This window comes from Phytophthora ramorum (assembly GCF_020800215.1).
Source record: "Phytophthora ramorum isolate Pr-102 chromosome Unknown Phyram_PR-102_s0005, whole genome shotgun sequence".
Lineage (NCBI taxonomy): Eukaryota > Oomycota > Peronosporomycetes > Peronosporales > Peronosporaceae > Phytophthora > Phytophthora ramorum.
In genome coordinates this window covers 7,972-22,462 of record NW_027150651.1, presented here as the reverse complement: position 1 = coordinate 22,462, position 14,491 = coordinate 7,972, and the positions used below count along the sequence as shown (strand labels likewise).

The 14,491-nt window shown below is 54.6% G+C and overlaps 3 protein-coding genes across 4 annotated transcripts; 1 reads left to right on the top strand and 2 right to left on the bottom strand.

Moving 5' to 3' along the window:
- Positions 1-38: 38 nt before the first annotated feature.
- Positions 39-1,599, top strand: KRP23_5684 (the record flags this gene model as incomplete). Of its 2 annotated transcripts, XM_067890779.1 has the most annotated exons (3): positions 39-236; positions 326-515; positions 620-1,599. In XM_067890779.1, the coding sequence occupies 3 exons, from the start codon at positions 39-41 to the stop codon at positions 1,597-1,599; spliced, it is 1,368 nt and encodes a 455-aa protein (XP_067745199.1). The 2 variants fall into 2 exon arrangements, with proteins under 2 accessions (XP_067745199.1, XP_067745198.1); XM_067890778.1 differs by lacking the exons at positions 39-236; positions 326-515 and having other exon boundaries at positions 796-1,599.
- Positions 1,600-2,904: 1,305 nt separating this feature from the next.
- On the bottom strand, positions 2,905-4,274 carry KRP23_5683 (uncharacterized protein; the record flags this gene model as incomplete). Its single annotated transcript, XM_067890777.1, has 6 exons — positions 2,905-2,943; positions 2,993-3,088; positions 3,156-3,497; positions 3,568-3,621; positions 3,699-3,917; positions 3,987-4,274. 6 exons carry the CDS (start codon positions 4,272-4,274, stop codon positions 2,905-2,907), a joined length of 1,038 nt encoding a protein of 345 aa, XP_067745197.1.
- A 5,267-nt stretch (positions 4,275-9,541) lies between these two features.
- On the bottom strand, positions 9,542-12,730 carry KRP23_5682 (uncharacterized protein; the record flags this gene model as incomplete). Its single annotated transcript, XM_067890776.1, has 10 exons — positions 9,542-9,597; positions 9,661-9,688; positions 10,644-10,688; positions 10,750-10,800; positions 11,073-11,093; positions 11,171-11,186; positions 12,149-12,207; positions 12,271-12,355; positions 12,430-12,614; positions 12,707-12,730. The coding sequence occupies 10 exons, from the start codon at positions 12,728-12,730 to the stop codon at positions 9,542-9,544; spliced, it is 570 nt and encodes a 189-aa protein (XP_067745196.1).
- Positions 12,731-14,491: the final 1,761 nt, after the last annotated feature.

Genomic DNA, 14,491 nt, shown 5'->3' with positions numbered 1-14,491 from the left:
TCCTCGTGGGAAATACCCGTCGGTGAATTGCCAGTCCCATGCTCACAAAGTGGCTCCTACTAACTGCGGCGGTGCTGCAGTCGGCGCTCGCAAGCTCCAGCGGGTCCTCCGACGCTTTGGACTCGCAGGCGCAGACCATCGTGGACGGCTTCTCGACGGACCAGGTCATCGGCCAAATGTGCCAGCTCGACATCAGCATGGTGCTCAACGACGACAACTCGGTGAACGAGACCTTGGTGCGCCAGTACGCGCAGCTCGGCGTCGGGTCTTACTTGAACTCGCCGTTCGCCGGCTGGAACGCCACCGGCTGGCGCGACACCATCAGGACATCCAAACGTTCCACATGGACGAGAACGGAGGACACCCCATGGTCTACGGACTCGACTCGGTGCACGGCGCCCAGTACGTGGACCAGGCAGTCATGTTCCCGCAGCAGATCAATGCAGGTGCAAGCTTCAACCCCGAGCTCGTTCGCAAAATGGGGTACGTCACGGGTCGGGATACGGCTGCAGCAGGTATCTCCTGGGTGCTGGGCCCCATCCTGGACATTCGTACAACCCGCTGTGGACCCGCACATACGAGACTTTCGGAGAGGACCCGTACCTGGCCTCGGTGCTAGGGGCTGCCTACATCCAAGGCGTACAGAATAATAGTCAGAGTGGGGCGTGCATGAAGCACTTCATCGGGTACTCGCAGACGGTCACTGGTGTTGACCGTGAAGGCGTGACCATCTCAGACTACGACCTGCTCAACTACCACGTGCCGTCGTTCAAGGCGGGCATCGAGCACGGCGCCATGTCCACGATGGAGAACTATATTTCGGTGAACGGCGTCCCCGTCGTCTCGAGTACCAAGATCCTCAACAACCTTTTACGCAACGACCTCGACTTCGACGGAGTTGTGGTCACGGATTGGGGCGAGGTGAACAACCTCCAGAGCTGGCACCGCGTTGTGAGTACGCAGCAGGCTGCAGTGGAGCTGGTGATTGCCAACACGTCGCTGGATATGACCATGGTGCCGTACAGCACCGACTTCATCGACCAGGCAAAGTACGTGCTGTCCAACAACTCGGACTACGAAGCTCGTCTGCGTGCCTCAGCCAAGCGTATTGTCAAGATGAAACTGGACATGGGCTTGTACGATACCCCGGTTCCAGGTGCGGATAACGTTGCCCTCGTGGGGAATGACGACGATCTGGCGGAGGCGCTGGACCTCGCTAGAGAGTCCATCGTGCTGCTCAAGAACGACGACAACATTCTGCCCCTGACCAACAGCACTTCCGTCTTCCTGACGGGATTCTCTGTGGACGATATTGGCTATCAGTGCGGTGGCTGGAGCATCTATTGGCAAGGCACGTCCGGCAACGATTATTTCGCCCACGGTATGTCGGTCAAAGAGGGCATTGAGAACTTGGTCGGTAGCGATTCCGTTACGTACTTCAACGGACTCAGCGACGACGGCACGTACTCCGACGAAGACTTGTCCACGGCAGTTGGCATGGCCAGCGACGCTGATGTCATCATCGCTGCCATCGGCGAGGCTCCGTACGCTGAGAAGTGGGGCGACATTGATGTTGGTGCTACCTTCGGGCCAACTTGAGTACGTTCAGGCTCTTGCGGACACGGGGAAGAAGGTGATCTTGATTCTGTTCGAAGGGCGTCCGAGGCTGCTGGGCTCGCTGCCGGACTCCGTGAACGCCGTTATTTGGGGCGGTCTACCGTGTGAACAAGGAGGCCAAGCCATGGCGGAGATCTTGTACGGCGAGGTAAACCCGAGCGGAAGGCTGCCGATCACGTACCCCAGGTACTCCGGCCACATCATGATCCCGTATCGCCACCGCGTGAGCACTCAATGCAGTTCCGGTGATTGCGAGATGCAATGGGACTTCGGTGCGGGGCTGAGCTACACGAACTTTTCGTACTCGGACTTGAAACTTAGCACCGACAAAATCACCAGCCAAAGCGCAACGATCTCCGTTTCCGTGACAGTAACCAATAACGGTACGACGGCTGGCAAGGAGACCGTCATGCTGTTCATGATTCAGCCATACCGCGCGATTTCGGTTCCTGAAGTGAAGATGCTGCGCAAGTTTGAGAAGATCGAGCTCGAGGCGGGGGCCTCCGCGACCGTCATGGTCACCTTAACAGCAGACGACTGGAGCGTATATAACCCGCAGATCGGCAGCGGCTTCAACAGGTTGCCGAGAACGGCGAGTTCGTCGTGGCCATCCATCCCGACACAGACTGCGACGTGTACAACGACAACGGTATCACGAATGAGCTGTGCGCGAACTTCACACTTGCGGTGACCTCCACCACTGTCGGCGACAGTACGAGCGCTTCAGCGCCTCTGACCCAGATCGCGTGGTGGGCGACAATTACAAGCGTAGTTGTCGGCTTGCTGTTGTAAGCTGGCAACGCATCGGTAACGCAAACAAACTTTCACAGTAATACACACGCGACGAATTTTCATAGAGCTGGAGCAAAGCGTGCTGGCTCCAGCAAACTCCATCGTTGTCCAGCTGCTTAAGAACAGAAAAGCAAACAAAGGTTAATGCGCAAGACTGTCAATGTGATTCTGTTAGTGTACGTGCAACATAGAGATTGGCGCGCTGTACCCAAGGGCCGTTGCGCGCAGGGGATGTAGTATCCGTGTACTACGGTTGTACAACTTGGTCCATCAACACGTTCTCGATAAGCTCCTGGCTGGCTGTGATGTTGCCTGCCACTGTGCCCAACATGAAGTCAGTGAGTGCACGCACCGCTGCGGGGTCATACACCGTGTGATCCTCTTTCTCTGGTGACACCAAGGAGCACATCTGAAGCAGAGAAAATTCACGCTTAGGTGTGGAGACTGCCGCGCGCTTTGTAAGAGCGTATCCCTGATGTCGGAACCCCAGACCCTTCACTCGCTGATCATCGAACTCAAGCGGGACAACACTTGCTACCCAGATAACAACTTCGCGGTCCTCCTCCACGTAGCGTCGGAGTACTTGTTTGGCATGGAAATCCGCCCGAGAACTATCGGCAAAGAATTCCTTTGCAAAGTCCTCGATGATTGTGTCTGGTGTGTCCGGCGTTGCCAGGTGCTTTACGTCGCCACAACTCACGGTTAGTTACACACAATAGCGGCATCAAGTCGAGTCGAATTCTCACCTTCGCAACCTTCCCCTCGTACATGTTACCGCGGTGCTTCTCCGCGCCCTTGAAGTGGTCCCACACGGCCTGAGCTGTCGCACGCATCCCGAACGGCATGACCTTGTTGGCGTAAATATCCAAGTACATGCAGTCGGCACCTTCTCGCATCCTAGCGTCTCGGTGCGTGCTCTCCATCGTCGCCAGCCCATTCGAAGCGAAAACAGTGTCCACCTCGCGGTACGCCCTGTCGAGATGTGCCAGCAAATCCTTAAAGTCGTTGACGTCTGCACGGAAGTCCAGCGTGCGTCCTTGCGAGTACTTGGACTTGTTGGTCTGTGACAAGCTCGAGCACTCCACCACCTACAGAAGCAACCACCCAAAGCATCAGCGTCTCCTCTCCTCTTCACCAGACCTTCCACCCATCACCGACCTGTTGCTTGGCTCTCTTCTGCAGCAAACTCTCGAGTCCTCTCGCCATCTTGATCTGATTATCGAGAATGAGCTTGAGTCTGACGTTCTCCCTCTCCGCTTCTCCCTGCGTCTGCGTTGGCGACACGCCACCTCCTTCCACACCGTCGGTACCTGCACTGGGTCGTACACCGACATGGTGTCTCCCTGTTTCTTGGTCTCTCTCTGCTGCTTCTGAGTTTCCTGACGAATGGCTCGAGTCTGCGCTCTCGGGTGGAGCTGCAGTGCAGTGAGCTCCAGCTCCAGCTGCGCCACCTTCTCCCTGAGGAAGGCCGCTCGATGCGTTCGTTCCTGGCTCTGTTGGGGTCTCCCCTGGTCACGGGCTTCTTAGGGCCCGCAGTCTTCTTCCTGCCTCGAGCACTGGCTTTCCTGTGCGCCGACACTTGTCCTGCAGCCTGTGGACCGCGTTCGAGCCTCGCAGCGGTTGCGTTCGAGAGCTGAAATACTGGAGAAGACGGTGATGCCGTGGACGTCGCTGGCGGCCCCGGGGGACGCCATATGAGCGCTGAAAGCCGGCGTGAGACTGGGTGACAGCAGTTCGATGTCCTCCGCCGGCGAGAAACCTGAGGGAGACGCCGTGAACACCGACGTGTCGATCGAGTACTGCTCCACGAATGACAGCGCCGCCTCGAAGGCGCGCACGGCGTCGTCGTCCTCCAGGAAGGCCATAGCGACCAGGTGTCAATAATGCGGCCGGAGCGTCAACAATTATTGTGTTTAACGATAGGCATCGTCGGAATTTGTAAATTTCGATATGATGGGCAATGGGACCTGCTCTATTTCATACTTCTGAGCTTGAAGCGGCCGAGTAAAGTGTTTTCGACGAGCTCTCGATGCGCGCCTTTGGTTCTGTGTTGCGTGGATGGTCAGGAAGTGAGTGAACGCGCGCCGACTTAATGGGTGGTACTGTAGTCGGGCTTCGTCGTTGAGGTAGATGAGCGAGCATTGCTGGAGCACGGCGACCTCTTGCGTGGGGATGTGACCTTACGACCTGTCTACGGAGGTTGTACGTTAGTCCATGCAGCATCTTGTGCTTGATCTCGATGGGGACCGCGCGCGAAACCCAGAGTACTAGGTCGCGGTCTTGTTCCACGTAGCGCCGGATGACTTGCTTCACCTTGATGTCGGCTCTGGAGCTCGCCGAGTAGACCTCCTTCTTGAAGTCGGCGATGATGGTGTACGGCTCGTCGAGGTCCTGTCCAAACCACACGAACCATCAGAGAGTATACGGGTGACGCTGCTGGCTCTTGACTCACCTTCTCCGACTTCTCGTACAGACTGCCGTTGACAAGTGCTTCTCCACTCCCTTGAAATGGTTCCAAGTCGCTTCAGCGGTTGCACGGACATCGAAGGCAACACTTTGTAGCGAACTCGAGCGACTTCTGATCCAGACCCAACCGATCCCAAAAATATGTAGCCCCCAGGGGACTCACTAAGTCGCTGACATTGGGGGTGCACACGCTAGAAATCTATCTATTAAATGAAAGTGTTCGATAAAATCAAGTGCATCTGTAATAACCCGCCCAAAACTACCTTTTCGATGTTTGTGTGTCCAACGATGCGAGAAACAGTTTTATTTGTGCGTAGAGCCTTTCTCACGTGATGCCCCGGTCCTCGAGGTCCCGGCCCCGAATAAATTAGTTTACCATGTCATCTTTTAGCTCTTCTGCCCACAACGTTTCCACGCCGCTGTTATTAGGACATGAAATGCTGCGGTTGGGACACTGGCGGAGCTCGTGTTCTTCAAGAGGATTTGTATCCTTTACTACGTCTGCTTGTTGAACGAGATGGTCCTCGAGTTTGGCCATGAAGCCACAGCCCCAGTCACTTAAGAGGGAACGAGTGTTGGTCACCCCGCAGTTTTCTTCTCTTCCCCATTCGAGAATCTGCGGCGTCAAACAGAAAGCGGCAGCGATGGCTCGGTTCGTGTGGTTCCAGTTGGTAAACGAACGAGGGGATCCATTTCGTCGGCTGATGCGGTTGAGATGGATGATTCCATAGTGCTTCAATTCCGAGATGCGGTGAAGAACAAATACCGCGAGAGTCTTCTCGCGGGATGTCAAAGTTTACAAGAACATGGCGGCGTTCTTGACTCGGGTCGGGACTTTAGTGGATGGTCGAGTCGTAGACCAATTACCATTGCAGGCAGGTGCGCAGATCGGTTCATTTGGTGATAACGAGCAGAACTCGTTTATCGTGCACGTGCCGAAGGTTGGTTCAAGTTGATGGCTGCCGACTCACGTGGCTCTCGCAGATGCAGATTCCGTCGCTCTCTCTGAAGAGAGCAGAGTTGAGCAGCTACGGTTGTGGTGAAGAACATTTATGATGATAGCCTCTCGCGAGAATTGCTGCTTCGCAACTCAAGGTGTACACGACTGGAACGCATACAGTAGTGATCCGAAGCAGGATTCTCTGTTAGCGGACGCTACTATTGAAGAAGCTGGCAAAACGATGTCGACTGGCGGACGAGACCACGAGGAGTCAAAAGAAGCGAGATCCGGCGAAACGGCAAAAAGGGAATGGAAAATGGAGGAGCTCGTATATTCCCTTGATATCTCCAATCTTTCTTCGTGAACCGCGATCGAGCGACGGCTTCTAGAGTGCCACCAAGCCACGTATGATCGCGGAAATACAGGTGGTTTGGAATGGTCGATTCCTCTTGTAGACCATGTCTTCGGCCTTGGGAAGTCAACTTTTGGCATGAGTACATTCGAAGATGTAAACAACAATGGGATCGTTTACAAGGAGACAAAAAGTAGAGGGGGTCTTGGATGTATTCGCAACTGCCACACGATCTCTATCCAATTTGCTCTTTTGGACCTCCTGGATGAAAAGGGGTATGACTTTATGAAAATGAAAGGAGTTTGATGGCCCGAATCGGTGCTTATTTTGACAAGAACTACGGTATCCGACCTCGTGCACTTGCGCACACGGTTTCGCTCGATGTTTTGTTCAGACACTTGACGAAGAAGTTGGTGCACTGTTCATTGTGATCGATGGTCGGCGCAGCTTTACGAAAGTCATACCCGGTGATGATGTCTCCAAAAAAACAATTCATGATGTTCTGCAACGATACTCTGCTCCCGTTATTTCCTGTTGAAAAAGTGTTTTTCCTGATTGCTGTCGCGCGCCATCCTGAACTACGTCGCTTGAGATCACTGCCAGATCCAGGGCTGAGCAATCGCTCTTTCAAGTTTCAACGACTCAGCCTTCATCTTCTTGGAGCCTCTTCGATTAAAGAAATAATCAAGAGGATTATTGGGACAACAAGGAAAAGGAGACGATCCAAGAGCACTGTAAACTCGACGACAAGCAAGTGACCGAGGTTGCTCACCATCTTTTCAAAACGTTTGGCCACCCGTGGTCGTTGGTCTACGCCTTGCGCACTTGTTGAGTACGCCGCGCTTGATGTACCCGATGCCAAAATTGATTGGAAGGATTTTGATCGGCGCTTGCGGATTTACAGGCACCTCTTCGACGATTGATGAATTGTGCAATCGAACAGAAGTCAATGGACTTGTCAGAGATCTGGACGGACTCGGGAGACAAAGCAATCGCGTTAGACACCATCGCCAACGGTTTTGGTATTGCGTGGGATGGGACAGTGGATACGCGAAGCTGTACATGCCGTCGTATATCCAGAACGTGATATTGGCGTCCGTCTACTTGGTCAAATACATCCTTGGAAAACTCGTACCTGCAATTGGCCAAGTATCGATTGACTACTGGACATGTTTGAGCTGCTTTTCTTGGCACGCTTCAAAGAGCTATGTCAGAAGGAGGCTTCCCAGCTTCTTTACCGAGAATCAGGAGTTTGGGCGCTGCACAGGAGTGCACCTCGCGACGTCGACGTATTGGATGCCGAAAATAACAAAGAGTGGGAACAAGTCGCCCACGCTGGCCACAGCCACCGCACAACCAGATCACTTGGATTCCTTCATGGCGGAAATTGATAACCTTGTGATTGACGAACGTCGAGTGAATCTGACACCGTTTTCGAAGTCAGCGTCGCCAGACATCCTGCTAGTGACGAAGGTACATAACAAACCGCTGACGGTGGGTCTGGTTGTTAAACAATGTATCCGCACCGAGGTCAAGAGGACGACGGTGGAAGACGAGTGTGATCAGTTCAACAGGATGTTTGAATCCAAAGAGGGCCGACTGAACGTACTGGTCGTGTGCGCGACGGTATATTCTGCCGAGCTAAACAAGAAATTTGAAGCAGAGGATCGTCGGTCTCAAAGTCGGCCATTTATCTCAGTGGTGCCTTCAAGCAAATCGACGAGGTGATTCTGCTGAATTTTTCGACTCCAGAGAACCGTGCCGAGTTTTTTGGGACCCAAGGGGAGGACACGCTCATGATGTGTTGGAGAGTGCCATCGAGAAAGCCCCGGTTCAATATATCAACCATGTGTAGAACTAATCGGGCGAGTTCGCTCGGCAAGCGCTCGTGGGGAAAGCGTGATGGAGAGCTGGTAGTGCCGTTAATTTGGCGACAGTTTGATTTTACAGACAGAAAGACGTAGGCGAGTAAAGGCGTGACTTTGGTCAAATGACGAACTGGACGACTTTCACGGGTGAACAAGCTTGCTTCACTTGACCTTTCAAGCTTTGGCTTTCATTTTCTCGTAGCGTTCCAAGCTGATGAAGCATTTTGCAAAGGTGGCGACCGCTTGCTAGGCGCCCTGTTGCATTAACGCCAGGCACTCGCCGCATCGTGTCTGTCAAACATATATTTCCGCAGTGCCCCGTCCCCTAACGAAAGCTCTGAACGTGAAGAACTCCATATAGTTGTCGTTGGTAACTGCGCGCACGTGTGTGTCGGTCGGAGAGATGGTCATGTCCGGTTCGGATCACCGCAGATGCCTGTGGGTGCAGCATCGTCTTCTCATAAACTCCTTGCGTCGTCTTGCTTGGTCTCCGTTAGGTTGTCCTGTAGTCTCGAATCTAGACTGAATCGGCGGTGCATGGTTGCTAGAAGGGTTGGAGGTGTCGTGAAGCTCCTCATTCTGGCCGTCCGAGGGGAAGAGACCCTCAGCCGTAGCTTCCTCGAACGAGTATTTGTCCAGGAAGGACAGCGCCGCCTCGAACACATCGTCCAGCAGAGCTATTGGGCAATGTTCAGTCTATTGGTAGTCTATATTACTGGGTAGTGTTGCCGGCTGCAAGCACTTGGTCCACCAGTGCGTTCTCGATGAACTCTCGGTGTGCTCGCAGGTTTTGTCCGGCGCTGACAATCATGAAGTTTGTGATTGCTCGAACGTCGTCGTGGCCGTATCTGCTCTCGGCCTCTTGGTCAAGGGAGATCATGTAGCACAGCTGCAGCACTGTCAGCTCGCGGTCCGGGGTCGAATCCGCAGAGCGCTTGGTAATTGCGTACCCTCGCAAGTGATACGTCAGGCCACGAAGCTTCTTGTTTTTGATCTCGATGGGGATTGCGTGCGAGACCCAGACGATGACGTCGCGGTCTTCTTCGACGTAGCGTCGGATCACCTGCTTGACTTGGATGTCGGCTCGCGAGCTGGCAGAGTAGATTTCCTTTTTGAAGTCTGCTATGATCGTGTAGGGCTCGTCGAGATCCTGTTGTTGGAGACCCTCAAACTGTTAGCACATGTCAATTATCACGACTGATCCTTTCGACGCTTACCTTTTCTGCTTTCTCGTAGAGGCTGCCATTTCCTAGGTGTTTCTCCACGCCTTTGAAGTGGTTCCACGCCGCTTCCGTGGCAGCGCGGACATCAAACGGCAGCACCTTGTAGCTTGACAGCTCGAAGAAGTTGCCATCGACACCTTCGCGCACGTGGAGGTCGAGAGGAGACACGGTCATACCGGCCAGGCCATTCGCCATGAATACTTCGTTCACTTTCCTGTACGAATCGTCAAGGCGACCAAAGAGTTCTTGAAAGTCGCCCAAATCCCCGCGTAAGTCCAACACCTCAACGACGTGGTGTTTCGAGCACACCAAGGTCATCAGCGACGAGCACTCGTTCGTCTGGGGACATCAAAACGAATAGCAGTCAGTTTCCAAAGGATTCCCAAGACCCGAGCGCTTTACCAACTGCGTCGCTCGTCTCTGCATCAGGCTGCGCAAGCCACCCGCCACCTTCTTCTGACGCTCAATAGCAAGCCTCAGCAGCACATTGTTCGCTCCGTCTCTTCTCGCCTTCGCTTCTGCTGACACGCCAGTTGCTGCCACAACCACCGGTTACCTGTACTCCTGCCTTCTTGACCAGTACACGCGGCTTCTCCCCCTTTGGGCTCTGTAGCACCTCCAGATCGAGCTGCAGCCTCTCCATTTGCTCTCGCAAGAACGCGATCTCCCTGGACCGCTCGTTGCGCGCTTTGTTGGCGTCTCCATAGACGCCAGCCTTGCGCAGCTGCTTTCTCCTCTTATTGAGCTCCGCCTTCCGTCTCTTTTCCTCCTCTCCACGCACTTGTCGGCCACGTGAACCCCTCGTCTTCGGCTTGCAACTGGCGGCGGGCGTCGCAGTAGACGACGGCTCAGCTTCTGCTGCTGCAGTATCGGATGCAAACTCGTCCAGGAGCGACAGCGCGGCCTCGAAGGCGCCGTCGTCTTCCTGCAGGAAGGCCATTTGCCACGCACTCGTGCACTCTAAAATGTTTTTGTTTTTTATAAATGAAAATGGGCTACTGCTGCGTGCGACGCGGTAGAGATTTGTCGATCAAAGTGTTCTCGATGCGCTCACGATGCGCGCGGATGTTCTGCATTGTGGTGGCGACGAGGAAGTTGAGGAGTTCGTGCAGGTTCGTTGGGTCGCACCTCATTGCGGCGTCTTGGTCCAGAGACACCAGATAGCACAGCTGCAGCACCGACACCTCCCGATCTGGCGTGGATTCGGACGAGCGCCTCGAGACGGCGAAGCCTCGAAGGTGGTAGGTCAGCCCACGGAGCATCTTGTGCTTGATCTCGATGGGGACCGCGCGCGAAACCCAGAGTACTAGGTCGCGGTCTTGTTCCACGTAGCGCCGGATGACTTGCTTCACCTTGATGTCGGCTCTGGAGCTCGCCGAGTAGACCTCCTTCTTGAAGTCGGCGATGATGGTGTACGGCTCGTCGAGGTCCTGTCCAAACCACACGAACCATCAGAGAGTATACGGGTGACGCTGCTGGCTCTTGACTCACCTTCTCCGACTTCTCGTACAGACTGCCGTTGATCAAGTGCTTCTCCACTCCCTTGAAATGGTTCCAAGTCGCTTCAGCGGTTGCACGGACATCGAAAGGCAACACTTTGTAGCTCACGAACTCGAGCGACTTGCCATCGAGACCCCTGTGCACATGGACGTCGCCAGGGGGGATCGCCATGGCCATCAGACCGCTCGCCATGAAAAGTCGTCCATCTTTTGGTATGCGTCGTCAAGGCGTCGGAAGAGTCCTCTGAAGTCCTCCATATCCCCACTGAAGTCTAGCACATTCACAGCCTGATGCGTTGGGCACGCCGTAGTCACCAGAGACGCGCACTCGTTCGTCTGCACCAAGCAAACGGCAAGCCAAGCTAGAACGTTAGTCAGGTTGCTCCTTTTCCCATCAGAACCAAGTGTCTTACCAGCTGAGCTGCTCGTCTGTGCATGATGCTCGTCAAGCTGTTCGCCACATTCCGTTGGCGCTCAACGGCGAGCCTCAAAAGCACGTTATCACGCTCTGCCTCCTGTCTGCGGCGCCTCTGCTGATCTGCCACTCCCTTCCACAAGCTACTGCTGATCTGAGACTCTGTGCTCGGCACAGTCGTGCTCATCTCCTTGCCCTCGTCTTGCTGTTGACTTTGTCTGGTCTGTAGAATCTGTAGATCCACTTGCAGCTTCCCCATTTGCTCACGGAGGTGCGCAATCTCCCTTGAACGCTCGTTGCGCGCGCGGTTCGCGTCTCCATACACTCCAGCTCTGCGCAGCAACTTCCTCTTCTCATTGAACGCAGCCTTCCGCTTCTCCTTCTCGTCACTCAGCCCCTGCTTCTTGGTCAGCTCCGGACGGGCGTCAGGGACGTATATCGCGCCGTTCATGGGGTCCAGGCTCGAAGAACTAGTGGTCACAGACGAGGAGCCTCCGTCTACTGCCACGCCGGCCGCAAACTCGTCCAGCAACGCCAGTGCTGCCTCGAAGGCGTCGTCGTCGTCTTGCAGGAACGCCATGAAGCACTATTGAAATGGACTATTTATTGCATGCGACGTGCTACAGATCCGTCGATGAGTGCGTTCTCAATGCGCTCCCGGTGCGATCGGATATTTTGTGCAGTGTTCACCATCATAAAGTTGGTCAGCGTGCGTAGATCGGCTGGGTTGCACCTCATTGTAGCGTCTTGGTCCAGAGAAACGAGCGAGCATTGCTGAAGCACAGACTGCTCTTCGGTTGGTCTTGACTCGGGCGACTTCCTGGTGACTGCGTAGCCTCGGAGATGGTACGCCAACCCACGCAGCATCTTGTGTTTGATCTCGGCGGGTGCGACGCGCGCGACCCAAATCACGACGTCCCGGTCAGTCTCCACATACCGCCGCACCACTTGTTTCACTTGGATATCTGCTCGAGACGTGTCGGAGTACAGCTCCTTGGTGAAGTTCTCAATGATCGTGTACGGGTCGTCCAGATCCTGCATGTAACAAGCAAGTTAGGTAGCCCAGGTGTTTTAAAACAAGGGACGCTCAGAACTCACCTTTGCAGTCTTTTCGTAGAGACTGCCGTTGCCAAAGTGCTTCTCCACTCCCTTGAAGTGCTCCCAAGTCGCCTCGGCCGCCATTCTCATCGCAAAAGGCAGCAGCTTGTGACTACAGCACTCAAGGTATCTACCGTCGACATTTTCACGCATGTGCACGTCCCCAGGGGGAGCGACATGGCAGCCAAACCGTTGGCAGTGAAAAGAGTATCCACCGCCTGGTAGGCGTTTTCAAGGTGTCGAAAGAGGACTCGAAAGTCCTCCATGTCTCCGTTGACATCCAAAAGATTCACATCATGGTGCGTCAAGCTTGGGCGGCTCGTCAACGACGTACACTCCTTTGTCTACAGCAGTACGCATCATAAATTACAACCCGATGAGTACACCACCGCATGACACGAAGGAAGACGTTGACGCGTAGAGCAGAAGGCCTTACCACCTGTCGTGTCCGCTTTTGCATGAGGTCTCGAAGCCCTTCGGCAATCTGGCGCTGGTGCTCCACAGCAACTTTCAAGCGGATGTTGTCCCGCTCTGCGTCTTCACGACGGCGTCGCTGTCGCAGTGCCAGCTCCTGCCATGCTGAGGGTCCCAACGAAGGCGAACTGATCAAACTTCGTGGTCTCTCCTTAGTCTCCATCCTCGTTAGCACCTGAACGTCCACTTGAAGCTGCTCCAGTTGCTCTCGAAGCTGGAGAAGCTCCAATCGCCCTGCGTTGCGGACGCGGTTTGGATCCCCATAGACGCCAGCTTTACGCAGAAGTCTCCTCTTTTCGTTGATTTGGTCCCGGCGTCGCTGTTTGTGAGCGTCAGGGCTGAATACCACGGGCGTTGTAGGGCCGTGAAGCCGCACCGAGTTGTCCGTCACGCAGGAGGGACGCCCCGCAGCGTCTTCATCGCAAGAGAACTCGTCTACGAAGGACAGCGCGGCTTGGAAGACCGTCTCGTCGTCGTCCAGGAGGGCCATATGCAACGGAAATGACAGGGTTTGATTAATGTACGCCAGGCAAGTCTAGAGCTCGATCGACCAAGGCGTTCTCGATCAACTCGCGATGCGTTCTCATGTTCTACGCCGTGTGGATGATGGGGGTCTTGGTGAGGGCGTGCGGGTCTCGTTCTGGTCGAGAGAGACGTGGGAGCGCAACTGCAGCGCCTTCCGGTGTCGAGTCCGGTGACCTTTTCGTCGGCATCTTGTGGAGTCGGCACCGCACGGTTCACAAAGACGCTGGCGTCGCGATCAGCTTCGACGTAGCGCTGTAACACTTGCTTCGCTTGGATATCCGCCCGAGCGATGGGTCTCAAGCGTACATTCCTGGCGTTTGATTCATTCCACCGATGCTTCTGGCGTGTAGCCAATTCCTCCCAAAGGTTTTCCTGCAACGCTGAGTCTGTTAACTCCATTGCGTCTGCCTTCCATGGTCTCTCTGACAAACCTGCAGACTTGTGTTCTCTCTCTGCTGCAGAACCTGCACGTCGATTTGGAGCCTTTTAATTTGCTCCCAAAGGAAGGCGATCTTCAGGTCACCGTAGACGCCTGCCTTGCGCAGCATATTCCTCTTCTCGTTAATCTTCGCCTATTTATCTAATTGTGATGCTGCAGTCTTGCTATCGAGCTGCTACACGAGCGACGGAGTATCGGCATAGTCTCGCCGAAGCTCGGTGTTTGAATGCCATTCACCGAGGAGGACACGTTTTCTGCTGCGTCATTGAACGCGAACTCCTCGAGTAAGGACAGCGCCACCTCTAAGGAGATGCCCTTCTGCGGTGGTCTGCTTCCCTTACTGCGTGTACATGTATTGCGCCATTACCTGGTCGGCTAATGCGTTCTCGATCAAATCGGAGTGAGCTCGTGTGTTCTGCGCTGTGTGGACGGTAAGGAACTTGGTGAGTCCTCGCAGACTGATTGGATCGCACGCTGCCGCGGCCTCTTCCTGGTCGAAACACACGACAGTGCATAGTTGCAGTATCGACAGCTCGCGTTCGGGAGTCGACATCGGTGCCCGCTTTGTAACTGCGTAGCCCTGCAAGTAGTACGTCAACCTGCTGAGCAGCTTGTGCTTGATCTCGACAGGTACTGCGCGGTAGACCCGGATCACAACATCGCGGTCGGCTTCGACATATCGGCGAATGACCTGTTTGACTCGGATATCCGCCCTAGCATTACCGGAATACAGCTCCTTAGTGAAGTTTTCGACGATGGTATATGGTTCGTCTAGGTTCTGTT